This window comes from Perognathus longimembris, chromosome 17, assembly GCF_023159225.1.
Source record: "Perognathus longimembris pacificus isolate PPM17 chromosome 17, ASM2315922v1, whole genome shotgun sequence".
NCBI classification, from domain to species: domain Eukaryota; kingdom Metazoa; phylum Chordata; class Mammalia; order Rodentia; family Heteromyidae; genus Perognathus; species Perognathus longimembris.
Window position 1 is genome coordinate 45,821,282 of NC_063177.1, and position 21,384 is coordinate 45,842,665.

Below are 21,384 nucleotides of genomic sequence, written 5' to 3' on the forward strand. Positions count from 1 at the left end.
TGCAGGAATGAAGGATGACCAAGACCCCAGCATGTGTCCTGAAAGCCATGGGTCCTGAAAGATGGCCCATCCACTTGGAATCCAGACAGCAAAGACAGCCATGACCAAGCCCACACCTCCAGCCGATTCCCATTCTACCCCAGCCTATCCTTGCCAGAGCACATTCGCCCACTTCTGCATTGGTTTACTACTCAGAGTGTTTGTATTCCAAAAGCTAATTAACTCCATCAGTATCAGATGAGCAGAGACCAGTGTGCTTACTGAGTGTGAGATGAAAGTCATGACTCGAGACATGCAAACAGACCCCACGAACCCATCATGCAGCTGGCCTCAGCTACCCAAGGAGGCTCAGAGCTCAAGGTGGAATATCATTTCCCCTTCCCTCCTTTGCCCTTTATCCACTGGTGTTGTTTAATTTCAGGTGTCTGGGCCACCACGCCCAGAGAGGTGGTCCAACATTTTCTTCTGGATGGTTTTTGGAGGAGATTCACATTTGAATCAGGAGGCATTTATAGAAGTAGGTTATCCTCCATAACAATCAGCTCAAGGGATGAACAGAACAAGGATTTCTCTTGAGAAAGAAGGCTTTCCCCAGAGGTCTTCCCCTGGACTCGAACTTCCAGTCTTCTCTGAATCTCTAGCCTGCCAACCAACCTCCCCCGTTGGATTTTGACAGAGTGGTTAAGTTCCACAATTGCACGAGCCAGTTCTTGAATTCTCTCTCTACATAGGAATCCTATTGTTTCTGGTGCCCCCACAGAACCCTAAAAACATTTTTAGGAAGGGGTTCTCCTCCCACTTGGTCCTCGAAGGGCATCACACCTAAGCCTGTGGAACACAGGACTGTTCTTCTCTCTGGGGATGGGAAATGTCACTGAGCCACAGACGAGGAGGACATCACTCCTAAGCCTGTGGAACGTGGGATTTGCCCACAATTCCTCCCCTTCAAGTCCATAAAAACAGACCATTCTTTCCTCTGGGATGGGAAATGTCACTCAGCCACAGATGAGGAGGGTAGCCATCTCAGATGGAAAGGACCCAGTGTTGGAATGTTCCTTCTCATGACCCCTAACATCAGTAATTTTATTCTATAAGTCACATCACGACATCGTGGTTTAGCCATCCTATCCCTCTCATTTATTCGAAAAAAAAAATCCCAACAAACTCCTCTTTGTTTTACATAGTGCTTATGGATCAAAAGAAAATCCAGAAAGTATATTGAGGAAAAGGCCCTAATGGACAATTTCTGCATTGAGTTTCTACACTTTTGTATTTGATAAGAGTCCTTTGCTTATGGAAATGGCTATGGATGGCTCTGAGGTCTTTCTGGAGGACAAGGAAGGTGCAGTGGTGGCATGGTACTGAGAATCGCCCAACCCGTGGTGAGAGAAGAAAGTGACAGGACCCTGCGGTGGATGTGCGCGCAGCACGTGTCCCGAGGGAGCGAGCTCCTGGCTCCAGCAGGGCCCACACTGGGGAAGGCCCATCCTGATGACATCACAGTAGACACTCAGCGTGCATTTAAGAGTGCATTCTATTTTTTCCATGTGCATGACGACAAGCCCGCCACAGTGACAAACAGTGCGCTGTAGGAGTTAATTACATTGACAAAACTTTGAGGTGGGCACAACTTGTGTAGCTTGGAAGTGCCTCCTAGTTGCTCCCAAGCATACTGACCAATTCCCCTGTTTTGGGGACACTGGAGTTTAGATGTCATTGTGTAACCAGCAACCACAGAGAACCATGATCATTGCAAGGTGCCGATAGAGTAGAAAACTGGGTCTTGACCTCTGCTGCCAGTTTACAGACAGGGTTGGAAAGTGGCCTATAAGAGCGCAAGGAACTCAGTCCTCAGAGCAGTGGCTGGGTGGGGAAAGGCGGAGAAGTGGCCTTGGAAACAATTTCCACCCAATTCCTCAGCGCAGAAGTGATCCCCCAAGGATCTGCAGTGAGTAATGGCTGAATTGGGACAAAAATTGGTTTCTGTTACCTTTGCCCTTTACCATGCTGTGAGGCAAATGAAATAATCCAGCTATGAAACAATCTGCCTGTCAGGGGGGCTGAACTCTACCCTCCTCCAATTTGTATCCTTAGTCCCCAGTGCCTCAGCGCATGACAATATTTGGAGATAGGTACTTTAAATGAAAATGAATCATCTGATTCATTGGAGTAGGCCCTAATTCAGCGTGATTTATAAAAGGGAATATAGACAAAGTAGGAGCCCTCAGAGGCAACTGGGCAGAAAGACCAGGTGAGGTCATAAGCAGAAGTCGGTCATCTGTAAGCTATAGGGAGAGGCCTCAGAGGAAGCCGAGGCTGCTGACAAGGTGATTTTGACTTCCGGCCTCCATGACTGTGTGGCCGTACCTTTCTATTGTTGGATCTACCCAGCCTGTGGCCATTTATGGCAGCCTGGGCTGACACAAAGCTGTGTCCTTCTACGGCATGTCCCCTATGGTGTGGCTTCCTGTACAACTGCCAGAGCCCTTGGGGTGCCCACTGTGGCTTTGTGCAACCCAACCTAAGGAGAGCCCACAAGCAGCGAGACAAAAGCGGGGCACGGCAAAAATACAGAGCAAAGGGAGAACGCGGCACTGTTTTGCGTCTCAAAGTTTCACACACACAAAAAATCAAAGATGTCTAAGTTGAGCGGACACCTGGAGAACCAGGCCTTCGCAGCCGGCAGTGGCTCCTCCCTCCGCCGTTTTGGCCCCCTGGGCTTCGAGGGAAGATGTGCCCAACCTCTGCACTCAGCTTTCCCACCAGGAAAACAGCCATCACGCTGTCTGGCCTTCTGGAGGCGTCTGATTACCTACATATGTCACAAAATGGGGCAGCAGATGCTCCCCGACATTAGGACAAAATGAGCAACATCGAACAATGTTCCCAGGCAGGCAGCCTGGGGAGGGCAGCTGGATCATTCTGAATCTGTCTTGTTTTGACTCAGAATGTACTAAGTACTAGCAATCTGCTCTGCAGCCCAGGCTGCCCCTTTGAAAGCTGCCCGTCTACTTATGTGGTGTAGACACCTGCCTACTTGATTGGATGTGAGGGCCTTGGGTGGAGAACACAACCCCTATACACAGGGACAATGCACTCACACTCGCACACAGGACTTGGTACTCTGAATTGTGATCAACCAGATTCTCAACGTCTTACTATCTGAGCCACTTCTTTGGGTTAAGGCATCGACATGTTATCAATGGTCCATGTGTTATCTGGGGGCCATGCCAATAGAGACAGCTTCAGCCATTAACGCCTCTTTGTGACTTTCACCAGCAGCATCGCATACTCCTGGCCCCTGGCTCATGGCGGCTGAATTCTAGAGGGAAGAGAAGTGGAGAGATCTCTAGCCTAGGAGCCAGGCTGGCACACACAGGTGTGTTGTATAGAGAGAAAGAGGCAGGTGACATCAAAGGCTAAAGCATTACAGAAGGAACCGCCCATGTGATGTTTCAGAGCCAGCCAGACCTCAAGATCAATCTCCTTTTGGCCCTGATGGCCCACACTGTGGACTGAGGGCCAGGCCAGTTGGCAGGCACTGGAGTCCGGTTGTGTCTGTGTCAGGAACTTGGCACTTTAGAGCTGGCCTTAGCTGGGGCCAGGAAGTTGGGAGTGTGGGAACAATATACAACTAGAACAAGGATGGCCTCTCTCCTGGCACGGAGCCCTTCAGGCTTCCCAGAGTCTGGGCTATGATTGGCATTCCAGAGGTGGGGCCTCACTCATGATCTCAGCCAATCAGCATGCCCCCTGGGCTCCAGAATCTCAGGCTCCCACACTTACATTGGCCATTAGAACTACTCTGGGACAAGCAGGGAGAAGACAAGTCAAGTCACAAAGGCTAAGCAGGGGTGGCCTGGACCTGCCAAGTTGGGGCTCAGGGGCCAGTCGGGGGATAGAGATGAGGAAACGATTGTCCAGCTGACCACAGTCCAGCAGGGAGGTGGCCGGAGCTCAGCAGGGTGAGGAGGACATCTGGTCGTAATCTGGGCACTTGAGCAAAGCTGGATAGTTGCTATTCATCTGCAGGGAGGTGTCGCTGGAGATGTCGGAGGGGCTGCGGCCCCGGATCCAGGCGTCAGGGTGGAGGAACTGGCCTGAGTAATCAGAACAGTTGCTCAGCCGCGGCCGGTAAAAGCCTGGGTGAGGCCTGTACATGTCTTCGGCAGTGTACCTCTTCATGAACAGGTACACAGACATCACACCGGCACTCTGCAGTGAGAAGAAGCAGAGGAGCTTGCTGCTAGGGTCCTGGCTAGACAACTGTGGGGAGCGTCAATGGGGATGACCAGGGGATGTGGGGACAGGAGTGGGCCCTGGGGACTTTGCAGATGGAGGAGACCTGGGAAGGCCAGAGAGTGACATGTTCTAGAGAGATGAAGGGGGGGATGGAGTGGGGAGTCCACTGTGCTGCGGAATGCCCCCCTCCTCTTGGCCTTGAGGGGCAAAGCCCAGCCCAACCTGGTACAAGACACAGTTACAGGTTGGTTACCTCTGTTAAAAGGAAGGAGATGGCAGCAAAGGCAAATGACCACCCATATTTGTAGTTAAAGTACGTCTCTGCATCCTTGGTCCTGTTGAGCATCTCATCATTGATGCTGGAGATGTACAGAACCAGGCCCACCACGAGAGAGAGGCCTAGGTGAGGGGAGAAGAGGAAAGGGAGGGGAGGGCTTAGCATGGAGGAATACAGAGTTTTCATATGTGGCGTCCATCAGGGGTAAAGCTGCCCAGCCATTTGGAGTTCAAGGTGACCAGGATTCCCTCCTGAGGACCCCATTTAGACTAGCACCTTCTAGATAGTGGATAGTTGCAGGCAAAAAAAAGTATCACTGTCCTGAGCCAGGCACCAGGCCTCTTGGTTTTCCCTGCCCCCACCAGTCAGATACACCTGTCTATGCCCGGCCCTGGACTTTCTTATCCACTAGGCCTGAGTTGGGGCCATGGCACCATGTCTTAAAAGCTCCCAGGTCATGCTGAGTTAGCAAGTAACTCTGCCTCAGCTGAGAACGACGGTAAGCCCCCTAGGCAGGGGCTTGGTGCCTGTCTCCATCGCTGTGGAGTCTACCCAGGGGCCTGCAGAGCCACCTAGTCACAGCTATCAGAGATTCTTGGACAGGAAAGGTCATGAGAGTGGGTCCAGAATTTGGCAAGTATTGAATCCAGAGGCCATGGAGGCCCAACCTCCAACAATCACTCTGCATGTGATGGTCTCAGGCATCTCTCCCATCCATGAGTCACTGTAATTGAATCAAGATGTAATTAATTACTCTGTGTTGAGCCGTCTCAGGTTTAATCCCATTTGCATCATTTCATGCAAGCGGAATATCTCAAAGGAGGGATGCGAAGAGAAACAAATGGGATTCAAATCTCCCTTCACACCTAACTCAGGTGCTACCCCCAAGTGCATTTATGTATAGTTATAATTAAAACAACTTCATGGGGCCCAGCCCAGCCCAGGCTGGGCTGCATAACCCACTGGGGATGTCCCAGGAGCCTCAGACACCTGCTAGAGGTCAGGGTCTGGGGCTCAAGAGGTCAGTTGGACCAAAGACAGCTTCGGGAGCCGTGAGCCTCAGGGACTGGAGTTGGAGCCATGAGCACTCACGACTCGCAGGGAGCACGTGGAGGAAGACAGGAAGAGAACGTGGTTCATAAAGGCAGATAGTTACTCTCTCACCTACAGGAGACCTATGCACTTCCACTGAGACATTCTCTTCTGAAAATGACTGCCAAGGCAGAGACTCTCAGGGTTGTACATTTTAGGTACCCTGGAGTGGTTGGTTAGAAAGACAGGCTGAGAGTCACTAAACAATAAGCAACTTTGGGCCTTTGGAACCTTGCTGGTTCACACCTACAATCCTAGTGACCTTAGGAGGCTGGGATCTGAGGATCATGGTTTGGAGCCAGTTCAGGCAGGAAAGTTCATGCATGAGACTCTTGCCTCAAATTAATGACCAAAAAGTTGGAAGTGGAGCTGTGATGCAAATGGTAGAGTGCTAGCCTTGAGCAAAAAGCTCATAGACAGTGTCCAGGCCCTGAGTTCAAACTCCAGGACTAGCACAAAAAGAAAGCAAGAAAGAAAGGAAAAGAGAAAGAAAGAAAGGGTAGGAAGGGAGGGAGGGAGGGGAGGAAGAAATGCTCAGTTAAAAATGGGTAGATAGGGGCTGGGGATATAGCCTAGTGGCAAGAGTGCCTGCCTCGGATACACGAGGCCCTAGGTTCGATTCCCCAGCACCACATATGCAGAAAACGGCCAGAAGCGGTGCTGTGGCTCAAGTGGCAGAGTGCTAGCCTTGAGCGGGAAGAAGCCAGGGACAGTGCTCAGGCCCTGAGTCCAAGGCCCAGGACTGGCAAAAAAAAAAAAAAAAAAATGGGTAGATAGCCTGAAGGATGAGTGTATGGATGGATGGATGGGTGGATGGGTAGATGGACAGGTAGCCAATGGCCTTAGATATTGTGAGGCTCACACAAGTAAACAGTTTAATCTTAACTCTGGAAATATCACCAAGGTTTGGGCTGATCACACTGCAAATATGATAACATTTCAAATGTCATTGGATCAATGGATGAAAGGGCGGAAGGATAAATAACACAAGAATGGATGGCAGATGTGTGTTGTGGGTAGACTTAAAAGCTGGATGGACAGATGAACAGAAGGAGTGTATGTGTGGATGGATGGATGGATAAATGGAAGGAAAGAGAAAGAAAGAATGACACTTGGGCACTAGGCGATTTCACTGCCACTGTGTCCCCAAGCTATGTTGACAAAATGCTGGGAAAGGTTGCTACGGTGACTTGTAGTCAGAGTACCTGATGTCTGAGAGATGGGCTTTCTTTCTTTCTGTCTGTCTGTCCATCTGCACATACATGCACGCAGCCATCGTCAATCCCCTGCTCATCCTCCCGGCTCCCCACTCAGCCCATCTGCTCCTCAGCCTTTTCTCCTTCAGCAACCAGCCCAAGCTAAAACGAAGCCTGGAGTCACTCCAGCAGGTCATCTCCAGAAGCCGCCCAGGCCTCCACGCAGGGGAAGAAGCATCGCCATCATTCACCGCATTGTTTTCCCGTCGTCCTCTGGGTCCACGGCTCCCCTCCTACTCCTTAGGCTCACTGTTCCCAAATTCATTTCTCTAGTCCAAGTAACTCCCTGAGCCCCAGCCCCAGGCTCCCCACACTAAACGCGGGGAATTTCCCCCACGTGTTTCCAGTGATGGAAGGATGGCTGGTGTGAGCGTCGTGCATGGAATCACCACCCTCTCTCTGGCTTCCTCCCTGGGAAGGTGAGTCCCAGTCCCATGGGATTGATTTACTTCTCAGCTCTCACTTGATCTTCCCCTCCCCCTCCCCGACCACCACTCCCAGGCTGGGCCATGCCTGGGGCTGCTCCCCTCCTGCATGACTGTAGGAACCCCCAACCCAGCCACGCAGCCTCCTCTCCCCTCCCCCCCCCCTACTCAGTCAGTGATCCAATCTCCAAATCTGATCATGGAGGCTTCTTATGAAGTCTGAGGTCCATGAATGTATAGGGGTCTCATTTCTCCCTTTATTTCTCCATTCACTGCAGCAAGTCATAATTATGGCTCTGTTCCCTCATCCTCTCTCTCTCTCTCTCTCTCTCTCTCTCTCTCTCTCTCTCTCTCTCTCTCTGCCCTCCAGAAGCCCTTTCCATCTCCAGCTCCAGCCTTAACTATTCTTTGCCTGGCTCCGACTCACCCTTTACCCCCCCTTCTCCCCCAGGCTTTCCTGAGAGGTCTTCTAAATGTTAACTGTGGCTCCTGGTCCCCACAGTAGTCCCTGCTGACCCCTACCCTACGATAGGGATCTTTTCATGCAGGTTCTGTTCCTCGTGGACCCGTTTGTATCTCTTACCACACGGATCCACACTGTGTCCTGGCAGACAGGGTGAGTGACAGAAGTACAACCCGGTGCGGTTCACAGAGTGTGGGGTAATTGGTGAGTCAAAGGAAATAGGAAGAGCCTCTGAAGGTAGCTGAGGACTGGGGGTGAAAGACCAATCTTCCAAAAGCAGCTTGTATTTATTTGTCATGCCCAATCCCCTTCCCACACAGGGATTTGTCATCAGTGGGAGGGAAAGGGGTTGGTGGTTGATGTAGAGCGAGGGGGAACTTGGTTCCTATCTCAATTCTGCCCAGGGGGAGCCCAGGGTCACCCTGACTCTAAAGCCTCTGTTACACTTCTAGACAGTCACAGATAGGCCTGGGGTCATCAAAGTATCAATTCTACTTTGATCACTGACTCAGTTTATCTTGTTTCTGGTGCCAGGTGCTGGCCTACAGCCATTACGAGTGCTTTCCCAAACATCTGTTCAGGAGTTAAATATCACAAAGTGTAGTGTAATAAAAAAAAAAAGACCCCCCCCCAATTTTCTGGGTGTCAGTGGCTCAAGGCCTGTAATCCTAGCTACTCAGGAGACTGAGATCTAAGGGTTGTGGTTCAAAGCCAGCCTGGGCAGGAAAGTCCACAAGACTCTTATCTCCAATGAACTGTCAGAAAACTGGAAGTGGCTCAAAGTGGTAGAGTGCTAGCCTTGGGTGGACAAAGCTCAAGGGCAGCACCCAGGCCCTGAGTTCAAGCCCCACGACCAACCAACCAACCAACAAACATCCACCCCCACAACTTACCAGACAGGATAAAGAAGATGCCTGAGACAAAGGCCAGGATTGTCCTGTGGGGACGGGCGTGCCCGATGTTGCTCAGGATAAACCCAATGAACATGAAGAAGAGGCTGACCAAGGGGAACGGCGTGGCCGAGCGGATCATTTCTAATTCAGGGGACAAAGGAATAACTAGTCAGTCTCTAGTGGCCTTACAGTGCCTTGTCCCAAGTGGAATGTTCTGGCTGTTTCAGCCAATAAGGTCCTCAAAGCCCTGCCCCCCCACCCCGATCCCCCGCCACGAGTCCCTGAGGCAGGGCTGGAAGTCTGACTGCAAATGGCAGCATACTGGGATCTCTGTCTTTTCCATGCACAAACTAGTCCTCTGGGAGTCTACACTGCCAGCTGCTATGGTGGCTATGGTCCCTCCATCTTGCTTCCTCTTCCAGGGAGACTGGTCATTTCCAAGAGCATGAGGCTGCTCTGAGTGGCCAGCACATGGGACAGTCCCTGGCCTGTCTTCTTCAGTTTATAATTACTTAGAGGGGCTGTGTAATAAAGTGTATAATAAAGAATCTGTCTGGTCTTTACCCCTAAACCCTAAGAGGTCACCTCTAAACCCTTGGAGTTTTGTGATGAGCCTTTGATCATATGGGAGTCGAGGCTAACGAGTGAATCGGGATGGGGGTGGAAGGAGGAACCGTGACATTAGAAGGTGGGGGGTTTTGAGCAGGTGATATCAGCCTAATCTCTGGGGAGGAGGGGGTTAGATACTGAGTTTGATCTCATGTTCAGGAATTCAATCAATCACACCTACACAGTGAAACCCAATAAAGATGCTGGACCCTGAAGCTTGGCTGAGCTTCCTGGCTGGTGATCATATTCATGTGCCAGGATTGTGATGAATCCTGGTTTTGTGGGGGAGAGGGGAGACACCGGAGCTCTGCCTTTGGGACCCTCCCAAACCTTTCCCAGAATGGCTCTCTGTTCTGGCTGGCTTTGACTTGTATCCTTTATGAAGAAGGAAGTGTATTAGTCCTGCACAAACGCTACCCAATTTTATATAAGCGATTTGAGCATCCACAGATTTTCATGGCCATTTTGGAGATGCTCTGGAACCGTCCTCCTATGAGACGAAGGATGAATTATACTATCACAATGCAAATTCACTCTGGGAGTCAGAACCGGCATGGGTGAAGTCAAGGTCATGAAATCATTCTTGTTACAGTCCAGAAAGATGGCTTCAGTTCCTGGAGTGTGAGTAGCCCTCTTATTGGTTGGCCTCACAGACTCAGAGACTCCAGCTACTCATCTCTACACCTAGAAGATTAAATTAGCCGAGCAGGCTCTACTGAACTCCAGCCAGGGAAATAGGAGGAGGCCAAAGGCATTAACTCTTGAGAACATGCAGATCGCCTGACCCTTTTCTTTCCCCTGGTCCTCTCTGTTTACCCAGTGGCCTAGGTGGGGACATTCAAGACACCTACTTAGAACATTGACCGTGGACTCGGAGGTCAGCTGGGAGTTCATGGGCATCACATATTCTATGGTGAAGCAGCGTCCTCGCTCCTCTCCTGTGGAGATGAGAATTATTGACATTTCTTTTCTTTTTTCTTTTTTTTTTTTTTTGCCAGTCCTGGGCCTTGGACTCAGGGCCTGAGCACTGTCCCTGGCTTCTTCCCGCTCAAGGCTAGCACTCTGCCACTTGAGCCACAGCGCCGCTTCTGGCCGTTTTTTCTGTATATGTGGTGCTGGGGAATCGAACCTAGGGCCTCGTGTATCCGAGGCAGGCACTCTTGCCACTAGGCTATATCCCCAGCCCCAATTATTGACATTTCTAAGTAGTTCTTGAACATGGATTTACACTCAACTGTTTTCCCCCAAATGCTCCTGGGACCCTTCACCCACTATGTTTCTGCATCTAGGCAGGATACGAACCCTCGGGGATCCTGTCCCTGGTGGAGGTCCCACAGCAGAGCCGGGGGACAGGTCTACCCTGGAGGATGGAGCCAAGCACCAATCGTTACACAGAACACGGTCAGCACTGTGAACTCCATGCCGAGCAAACAGCTCTCATTGCTTTTGAACAGAAGGGCCTGAGGAAGATGCATGGTGAACTCAGACTCATGGATATGGATGTTACAGAGTGGAGCCCTAAATGCCTGTCAGCCCCTTTCGCAACCCAACTCAGGAAAACACATCAGTCTTTGCTTCAGATTTAAGCAGAGATGGGGTTCCACCGTGTGGAGCCCAAGGACATGAGGTCAGAGTGGGGTGTTCTCAAGGCAGACCCAAGAGTGATCAGGAGGCCGAGCCCTGTGGCGCTCTCCCTGCTAATTAATTCCCATCCACCCATCAGCCCATCCCCGGAGGCCCCAGGAAGCTGAGAGGAATAGCTGGAAAGGCCAAGTGGTGCCTTTAGCCAATGTGCACCCAAGTGGTGGGGCCTCACCAAGAAAAGCCCAGTGACCACGTGCTGGCCAGTGCGGGCCTGCAGCTGGTCCCTCGGGGACGTGGGGGGTGGCCTTCCTGTATAGACAGGAGTGTGGCCAGGACCAAGGCATAAGGCCAGAGCTCCTGCACCTATGGTGGATCCACCGTTCCAGAGGAGTCCCAGGGAGCCTGAGGGAGCCGGAGAGCTGGGGATGGCATCCCGCATGCTCCTGAACAGCAGGGAGGCTCTGCCTTCTTATCCCCCCTGATGTCAGGGACCGAGGAACAGAGAAACAGCTGTTTACCATCCTACAAACTAGGGGACACAGTCATGCTGATTGGAGGAGACCTACGTAACCCCCCCCCCCACCCCCAAGTCTTCCTTCCTCATCTGTACAGTAGACATAACACAAGTCTGCTTTGTGGGGTTGTGGAGGGAACTGTGTGGTTCAGGGATCCCGGAGTATTTTAGACCTCTGCAGTGTCATCGCCACCCTCCTCTGGGAGGCAGAGCACGGGGATAGGCGGGGTTAGGTTCATCTCTCAGGAGGAACGTCTTGGTAGATGGAAAGGTTTTCTCAAATGGACCTGGAAACCTAGAACCAACCCCAGTTTGGACCAGGACCCATAGGCAGCAGAGTCTATTTGCAGGCTCCTCCCAATATCGGGATGCCAGGGAGGAGCTCCAGGGACACAATTTGCCCTGGGACAGGGCTGTCTACAACCCCCCAGAGCCCTTACCTGCAAGGAAGCAGACCCGCCACAGGCCTGAGTGCAGGGACATCTTCACCTCGGTGCTCTGGTTCTGGGGCAGGATCACGCCTTCCTCCAGGTACAGCCAGTAGTCAGTGCTGACCGCGATGCCCAGAAGGCCCAGGCCGCAGACAGCAAAGACACTACTGAGCAGGGTCAGGGCCTTCCTCCCACACGCGCTCATTGTCCTGGAAGGTCACTGGGTGACCAGTAGTCTCAATCCCACAGAGACAGAGTGGGCTCTTGGACAGGAGGGAGGAGGAGCTGTTGGTGGTGGTCACAGACCTGAAAAGGTCAAGATGAGGCACAGTGACCTAGAGATCAAAGCTAATCCTGCCCAACTTAGAGAATGAGAAAATAGCTGGACTCTAGGTGACAGAGGAGCATCCTTTTCCCTCCCTCCTTTTTTCCTTCCTTCCTTCGTTCCTTCGTTTCTTTGTCCCTCCCTCCCTCCCTTCTTTCCTTTCTTCCTTCCTTCCTTCCTTCCCTCTTTCCTTCCTCTTTTCCTTCCTTCCTTCTTTCCTTCCTTCTTCAACTCATATGCCTGAACAGGAGGTATAAAGATGGACATGCCTCCAACTTTGTCCTTGCATCCCCAGAGCTGTTAAATGCAGCTGGTGGGGGCTGTGGTAGAGATGGAAGACAAGAAGAAGGCAGGGGACAACTCTGCCAGGTGGGCTCCTCTGTGATGAGGAGCCCGAGGGCCAATCCTTAGGAAGAAGCAGAAGGCCAGGGTCAGCTCTTCCTCACAGATGCAGGACTGGGTCAACCCAAGAAGCCACACCCAAGGCCAAGTTCAATGGGTCTCCTAAATCTACCTGATCAGAGATGTGTGCCCTGGTGCCTGCCCACAGCACCACAACACAGGAGTCTGCTCTGAGCCAGCCAGGAGGGAGGCACTGTGTCTGCAAGGTGAGGCATGAATTCACCTCCGGATGCCCCTCAGTGCCAGGCACCGAGCTGGAAGCTTGGTGGGGAAGCAGCTGGGTGTAGGGTAAAGGGATGCCAGTCCCACAGAGCCCACAGGGTTTGGGAACACTGGCTGCCATCTAGAATTGCACAGAGAGTGTCTAGGCATCACTGATCCCTAGGCACTGTACCAAGAGATTCTGGCATTACTGGGGCCTGAGTGTTTAAAAAAATGTAATTCCAACAGGAAGCCCGAGTTGACCTGGGAATGGTCCATGGACCAGCACCACTGCCATTCCCAGGAAGCTCAGTAGAAAAGCAAAATTTCTGGTTCCTCCCACTTTCGACATAAGAATCATTTCAACAAGATCCAAGCAAGCTGTCTGCCTGCTAGAGTCAGGGAAGCCCTGCACTAAGCAAATAGGCGCTGCCATTGTCATGAAGCCCCTGCCACAACAGAGATAATCCGGGATAGGATAGAAAGAAACCCACACGAGGGTAGGCAGAGACATCGCTAGAAGTGGGTGGGTCTGGGTCCATAGAGACACTGCATCTCACCTAAGCCAGATCTGCATGCTAGGATCCCACCCAGACCGTCCACAACTCTGGAGCATTACCAAGTCAGAAGTGTCGAAACAGGATGTCATCGATTGGGTCAGTCCACCCATCCTGGGGCCACAGTGGAATTTCAGGAGCCCTAGCAAGGTAGGGGAGTTGTGGCTTAGCTGAGATCCAAAGCTTAGATACCTGGCAGCTGAAAAGTGACAGGAGCCAGATTTGCCTGTGGAGCTGAGCTTACTGCAGGAGAGGGTGTGGGGGAGATGGGTGCCCTTTGTCAGGAAGGGGGTGTCCTGGCTTTGATGCCACAGCACCACCTCTACCCTAGCATCTGACCATGGGGGAGTTAATGGATGGACAGAATGAGCCACATGCTGGCTTCGTTGCGTGTTCGCTTGTGGGACGCAAAGGTACCATGTCTGCAAGGCAGGTGGGACAGGAGTTTAGGGATGGAGCCCCTGGCTGTACCAGCTTTGACTAAGAAGGGAGAAGCCCAACACCAAGCCCTTCTCCACACAGTAGGGAAGAATGTGGACCAAATTTTCCATGGAATATTCTAGATCAAAGGAATATCGGGGGCAGGGAATCTCAAGACACACTGTCCTTGACCTATCACATACCACGCGAAGGGCTGAAAACCTGTTTAGTTTTGCTTAGTCCTAAGTTTTCCAAACTTATTTGACCATGGAGTTTGACCACATGCGGGGAAACCCACTTTGGGAGGCATGTTGCCTCTTGTGGGAAAAGCGATGACCCGATCTGTCCACCGCATTAAATCGCCACGGGGATTAGCGGCAAGGTAGCTACGACAGCGCTTTGTAAAAACCCAAAGCCCGATCCGGCTGTGAAGTATTATTATTAGGTAACAATGGGCTAAGCCCCTGAGCCCGTGGAGCAGACTGATCCACGCTCCTGGAACATGACAGCTGGTCCTGGAGGGAACAGAGCAGCCGATGCGAGGGCTGAGCTTGACAGAGATGAGAACCATTCAGGCCTCAGAGATCTGCAGCGATGAAAGCAGGGAGGAGATGGTATCTGAAGCCATCAAGGCAGGACATCAATGAGGAGGCCCAAGGTCACCTTGCCTGCCAAACTCTTACCACGGCAGAGCCAAACACCCGGAGTGAGCTTCGGAAAACCTGGGGAGACACAGCCCCGCCCACAGAATATAAGAGAGTTACGTGGACCTGCCTGTGGGGTGGAAAATGACATCTATTCACTGTGAAATTATAGTTGCTTCAAAATTATCTTTATGCTTCCATTATGTCATATTTCTTCCTAAATAAATAGTATTATTGACTGAGTACCAATAATATTATTGACTCGGCACCAGACAAAATTCTAGTGTGTGGCATCTCACCAGGTCCCCATTAGAACCTATGTGTAGATAATATGAACCCCATTTCATGGACGGGACTACTGAGGCTCACAGATGTCAAGCAGGGCATGGTAGGTGGTAGCAGACTGCGGATTTGATTAAAGCAGGTCTAACCTGGACTATACTGTCTCCTACTGACATCATTATGAGTAGGTTTGAGAAAAGTTGGGGTGAAGGTTGGGTGGGGGATCATGATGTGGTCCTTGAGAAATTTTCTTCCTAATAGGCATCATTTTATGTAAATTCTCATTGCTGGATGTTTTGGGCTTCCTATGGGCTGTGACTAGGTGTACCTCTTGGTGCAGCTTCTTGATGGTACCCTGTGACTCAGTGCTGGTGACTCAGAAAACACCCTGTCGGATGGAAGCACTCAACCCACACACAGGGGAATCAAGTTCCGGGGGACTCGAGTACCTGAGATCAGCCAGCCTGTTACTCAGAGAGATGAGAGTCTGAAATGGAAATATTTTGAATGCTGATCCACTAATTTTTCTCTGTATTGCATAGAGAATTATAATATAAAGTGAGATCTCTCTCTCTCTCTCTCTCTCTCTCTCTCTCTCTCTCTCTCTCTCTCTCTCTCTCTCTCTTTCTCTCTCTCAGCAGTACTGGGGTTTGAACTCAGGGCCTTCAAGTATTCATATCCCTTGAGCCAAGTCCCCAGCCCATGTATTTTTTCCTCTCTGAAAATACCCCCATTATCAGCATCTTAGTTCCTGGCGGTGCAGTCTTTTACCTATGCACACATGCTTCCATATTCTCCCGCCTTGCTCTCAGGAGGCCCACTGCGCATGCTCTGGTCAGGAATGGCCCCCAGCTCCCGTGCCATCAGGAGAACACGTTCAAGTCTCTGCTTTCCCATTGCTCTTTCTCTGACCTCTTTCTCTCATTCTTTTTCTTTTTAATTTTTTAAAAAATTTTTTGTATTTTTGGCCAGTCCTGGGGCTTAGACTCAGGGCCTGAGCACTGTCCCTGGCTTCTTCCCGCTCAAGGCCAGCACTCTGCCACCTGAGCCACAGCGCCCCTTCTGGCCGTTTTCCATATATGTGGTGCTGGGGAATCGAACCAAGAGCTTCATGGCAAGCACTCTTGCCACTAGGCCATATTCCCAGCCCCTCTCTCATTCTTTTGCTACCTCATCCATTCATCACATTTTTTTGAGGCAGCCTTTTTTTTTTTTTGTAAGTTGCTATGACATGAGAAAATCTTTCTCCGTAAGTTCCATGAGCCAAGCTGATAGCAAAAACCACACAGTCAGCTTGTGTCACAAATTCACAGACAGGGAAGAAATAAACCAAAATGTTGGTGGTTGGTGCTTACAGGTTATTATTTTGTATATTTTATGTTTAGTTTTCTGTGCTCAATGAGGCTTCTAAAAGATCTCTATAGCTAGAGAAGAAAAGGAAATGAAAGATTAGAGATATCTCAGTTCTGCAGCCATTGTCCTCTTAAACAAAAATGCAGGACTCTGCTGGGCGCCAGTGCTCACGCCTATAATCCTAGCTACATGGGAGGCTGAGATCTGAGGATCACAATTCAAACCCAGTCACCCAGCAGGAAAATGAGACTCTTATCTCCAATTAACCAGTAAAAAGCTGGAAGTGGAGGTATGGCTCAAGTGGTAGAGTGCTAGCCATGTAAGACTGGTAGTCTTTGAGTTCAAGCCCCAGTACCAGCATGTGTGCTCTCTCTCTCTCTCTCTCTCTCTCTCTCTCTCTCTCTGTCTCTTTCCCCGCCCCCCCCCCGCCGCCCCCCCCCCCCCCAGCCCAGGGCTTGAGATGCCAAAATACAGTGTCGCACTTTGGAAACTGGGGCCCAGGAGCTTGGCATATTTGAGCTATTTAAAATGATTACCCGGTGCCATTACCTCTAAGTATTAGCTTGTTAATTATCAGGAATTAGCAGATGCTAATTATCATCGGTGACTAGAAATTAGGAAGAAATATCTTGTGGAGATTAAATCACTAATGGCACATTTCCTTTTCCAAGCCAATAATAATGGGACTTTAGATAAAGTGCTCAGGGGCTCAGAGGTAGGTTAAGGTTACAGGTGCCTGTGAGAGGCCAGCTAGGGAACTGTGCGAGGGTGGATGGCATTTAATTGGAGAGAAGGAGAAAAGAAATGGAAGGACTGTTAACATACAGTCACCTGATTGCGGTTTCCCCACTGGCCGGGGATCCGATCCCAGGAGTTATTTTGAGATGGGGAGGCTGGCCTAGCCAGCACCATCTTGGCTACATGGTGGATAGGGAATTGGGTTTAACTGGCGCCATCTTGCCTTCATGGTGGAGGAAGGCGAAGTCCCATCTCCCAGGTGATGGATGTGCCTGAATTCCTAGAGGCAGGAATGGGGACTCGGGGGATAGGTTACTGGACCTGTCAGTCCTGAGCTTTGACCTCATGAGACTCTCAAGTTTCCTGTGACCCTGACCCCTGACCCTGACTCTATTTAGGCTCAGACCACCTCAGGCACCATTCCACCATGCCTCTTGGGCTGTGTCTCCTGTCTTCCGTCTCCCCTCCGGTCAACATGGCGTCCCACTCCAGCTCTCCATTGGGATTGATCTGGGTTGTTGGTATTGTTTTTCTGCGCTTTCTCTCCTCTCCTGCTCTCATGGCTCAGTTTTCTAACAGTGTTAAGTGTATTCCTGGGGCCGCAGGTCTTTGGGACAGGAGTCGGCCTGTAGTCACCAGCTTTCCGTTAAAGACTCCCAATTTGACTTCTCTTCTTCTCACTACTGAGCTACCTTACTACAATTTGATGAAAGGTTTGGGGAGCAGGGACCCACTCTTGACCAGACTTCAGACCCAGCCACAGCAGCTGCTCTGCTGAGTGGGCCCCGTGACTTATGACTCAGTGTCATCGTGGCCAGTGCTCCGCAGGACACACTGGTGACACGGGACAGCCCAGTGGTCCTGTGGCCCTGCCTGCCTCTTATCAGGCTGTCTGCAGCATCGTCTCTAGTGGTTAAAAATGACCCAAAACACTTTAATAGGTGAGAATTGAGATCTAAGTGTTCTCTTTCCCTTGGGGTTTGAATAGGTTTGTCGTTTTATTGAGGGTGGTGGCGGTGGTGCTAGCATGAGTGTTGAACTCAAGGTCTTGAACTCAGGGCTTTTGCTCAGCTTACATGCTGATGCTTTATCACTTGAGCCACACCACCAATTCGGTATTTAGCTGGTTAATTGTAGACACAGCTGCACTGACTCTTTTGCCCAGGCCTTGAACCTTGATCCTCAGCTCTCCACCTGCTGAGTAGCTAGGATTACAGGTGTGCTCATGACTGTTTTGACCAATCAAACGCAGCACAGCAGCGATGTTGGGGATCTGGTGGGTCAGGAGAGTGATGCAGTTCCCACCTGCTTTTCTGGGGCTCACTCAGGGGGAGGCAGGCCTCGGAAGGAATCCGGAGATCACCATGTTTTAGAGTAGGATTTCTCTGGTGTCTATCGGGGCTGGACAAGTTTTTTTGTGGCAGGGGGCTGCCACGTGCAGTGCAAGGTACCCAGCAGCATAGCTATCCTCTAACCACAAGGTAGTGATGTTACCCCAACTGTGACAGACAAGAATGTCCCTCTACAGGCAAGATCACATCCGAAGATGCAGATGCTCTGGTTAACCATTAGCTGAGCTTTCAAACGACTGCCAGCCATGGGAATGAGCCATCCAAGATGGCGGTCCTGCCCATTGAGCCTTCGGATGACTGCAGCCCCAGTCAACATTGACTGTACCTGCATGACAGACCCCAGGAAAGGACTTCCCAGCTGAACACTCCCCGCTTCCCGTGTGCCCCCAAATCATTGGCAAAACAGAATGGTCGGTGTTTTAGCCCATTATGTGTCGAGGTAATTTGATACATATAATCTAGCAAAATGGCTTCCTTACTCAAGTAAGTTGTATTTTCTCACTTCCTACATATGTTATGGGACCAAGGTGTGGCTTCCCTGGGATGTGTGTGCCCAAATAAGGCTGGGATAACTCTTGCCCTCTCTGTACAGTGTTCCACTATGAAAACAACAACCCAGGGCTGGGAATATGGCCTAGTCGTAGAGCGCTCACCTCGTATACACGAAGCCCTGGGTTCGGTTCCTCAGCACCACATATATAGAAAGAAGGGGCACTGTGGCTCAAGTGGTAGAGTGCTAGCCTTGAGCAAGAAGAATCCAGGGACAGTGCTCAGCCCCTGACTCCAAGGCCCAGGACTGGCAAAAGACAAAACAAAACAACAAAAACCCCAACAATCCCATACAAAGAGAGTGGTAAACACCAGGGCAGAGTTAGTCAGGTAAATCTGCCCCTGGAAAGAGATGAAACAACTTGTCCTATTTCATCTTTATCCAGGTCATCATCAACATACCTCTCATTATGGTAATTACTCCATAATGAGAACTTCCTTCATTTCCACCCCTGGAAAATTTCAGCCTTCCTGTCTCCCATCTCACTTCCATATCAATTGATTTGGAGAGATTTAGTTTTTTCTTATGAGGAGCTGAACTGCTCTGTCTAATGATGTGGACTATCTCCCAGGTGGCCAGCGGCCCCTCTGCAGGCAGGTTGTAGATAGAATATTGGCAAACACACTGGAGCGCTTACTGTTCATTGCCCAGCCCAGCAGGGCCTCAGAAGGGAGTCACCTAAACCCCAGAGACCACCTAACTTGGTCCTTCTTGGCTGGAGAAACTGCCTTCCACTCGGTGGTCATGGAGCTGCTGACGGGGCCCCCGAGGGCTCGGTTCTCCCCGCTAGCCCTGCCAAGCGCTCTGCCACATGGCTGATGCTCTTGGGAGAGCCTGAGCCTTGCTAGGCAAGGGTTCGCTATCCTTAGATGAAAGCAAGGCCCAAGGAAGATGCTTTCTGCATTTCAAACACTCTCTGCCCCAAGACTGAGAGCCAAACACAGCCTTGTCTGCCAGGAATTCAGACTATCGATCAGAGGATAGGGAACTCTGGCACCATCTTGTTTCACTGTGTCCCCAACCCCCCTGGGGCGGAAGGCAGGGTGGATAAAAACTCTTCCCACCCTGGACTTGGCAGGAAGTGACCCAGGCACCAGTTTCCATAGGGATTAAAGGGGCATCAGGGATGACCAGTAAGAGCCACTGCTTTCACTAACAGAAGTCCAGCTGGAGATGACCATGGCTCTGTTGAAGCCGCCACAAGGTTTCTCAAAGACACAGACATGAATGCATAGCTGCTGGGAGAGCCAACGGAAGAGCCGCCTAATCAGGTAGCACTAGCCAAGAAACTCCAGTCATAATTATATCATTACTCCCGCTTGCTTGGTACATTTCTTTTTGCCAGTCCTGGAGCTTGAACTCAGGGCCTGAGCACTGTCCTTGGTTTCTTTTTGCTCAAGGCTAGCACTCTACCATGTGAGCCACAGCGCCTCTTCCAGTTTTTTCTATATATGTGGTGCTGAGGAATCGAACCCAGGGCTTCATGTATATGAGGCAAGCACTCTACCACTAGGCCATATCCCCAGCCCCAGATTACAGTTTCTTTAGTCAGCTAATTAATACAGTTTTTTTTTTGGATGAAGCAAGCACTCTACCATTAGACCATATTCCCAGCCTGCTTAGTAGATTTTTTTTCCTCTGCAAATTATATTCTTCCTATGCATTAAAAATGGACCCATAATGCATATATCAATGTGGTTCCTGCTTTTATTTTACTTAATATTGTCAATATTTTCTGAACTATTTTTAGGAGCTCTGCAGAATACAGATGCCCTGATTTACATATACCAAAACTGATATAGCCATTTTTCTACTGTGAAACAGCTAGGTTGTTTCTGAAAATTTCCCTATTGTCAACAGTGATGAATAATCATATTTATTAACTAAATATCTGTGTGCATCTACAAGTGATTTTTTAAGCCATCATCAAGAATTTTTAAAAAATGAATAAATGAAAAAGAATCATATGCTGGTACAATATAGGGACAAATCTTAAAACTCTTGACAAATATTAAACAATACATTATAATTTTAGCTAGAAAGACAATGCTATAAGATATTGCCTCTAAATTAATCTGTGAATATTATACAATGAAGCCTCTTGAGAAAATAGCTCATGGTTCGGAGGATAGTCTAGAGGAAGAAACACTTGTAATTAGCCAGGAAACTTCTTTTAAAGATGAAAATGAGTAGAAAATACCAGATATTTATGCTTATGATGCAGCTATAACAATCTGACAGTGTGATCATGCCAAAAAAATAAACCCATAATGGAAAATTTTTATAAAAAGCCATTGGTGACTGTGATTAAGTAGCTAGTTAAAAATAGCCATTTCTGGCTATGATTAACTAGCATGTATTAGACCAATCATGCTGCTGAAAATAACCAGAGCAGTCGGATTAAATGTGAAAAACCTGTATGAAGACATCAAGAAAACTAAGATTTCACAGGTCAAGAATGGAAGATAAATTAACTACATTAGGTAAGCCCAACACTTTGTACAATTTTCCCACTTGAAGTAATGCATATGCTATTCATGTGGAATATGGAATGTGGGATCAAGGGCTGAGCCAGGGCCTTGGAGGTTTTCTGCAAAATTGCAACCCAAGGCATTGAAAAGAGAGCTCGGGAGGGCCAAGGAAGGCAACTGGGTAAGTGGCCCAACATTTTACACAGAGAACCTGGGAAGACTCATACACTAGGGGGAAAATAATATTATCTGCCTTCACATGGACTGAAATCCATCTTGAAGGCTCAATTCATGAGTTGGTAC

At 49.9% G+C, this 21,384-nt stretch overlaps 1 protein-coding gene across 1 annotated transcript; it reads right to left on the reverse strand.

The window, feature by feature from the left end:
* Positions 1-3,328: 3,328 nt before the first annotated feature.
* Cacng5 (calcium voltage-gated channel auxiliary subunit gamma 5) lies at positions 3,329-11,991 on the reverse strand. The gene is made up of 5 exons (XM_048366222.1): positions 11,796-11,991; positions 10,109-10,195; positions 8,649-8,789; positions 4,496-4,641; positions 3,329-4,215 (listed from the first exon to the last, which is right to left on the reverse strand). Exons 1-5 carry the CDS (start codon positions 11,989-11,991, stop codon positions 3,958-3,960), a joined length of 828 nt encoding a protein of 275 aa, XP_048222179.1. The 3' UTR covers positions 3,329-3,957.
* Between the last annotated feature and the right edge of the window lie 9,393 nt (positions 11,992-21,384).

What these genes read in the sequence shown, in the direction of transcription:
- Cacng5 (XM_048366222.1), bottom strand. Translation starts at nt 11,991, where the DNA reads ATGAGCGCGTGTGGGAGGAAGGCCCTGACCCTGCTCAGTAGTGTCTTT. An exon ending in GCGGGTCTGCTTCCTTGCAG is followed by an intron (nt 10,196 to 11,795) that starts GTAAGGGCTCTG and finishes TCATCTCCACAG; the next exon opens with GAGAGGAGCGAGGACGCTGC. An exon ending in GTCCACGGTCAATGTTCTAA is followed by an intron (nt 8,790 to 10,108) that starts GTAGGTGTCTTG and finishes CCCCTGAATTAG; the next exon opens with AAATGATCCGCTCGGCCACG.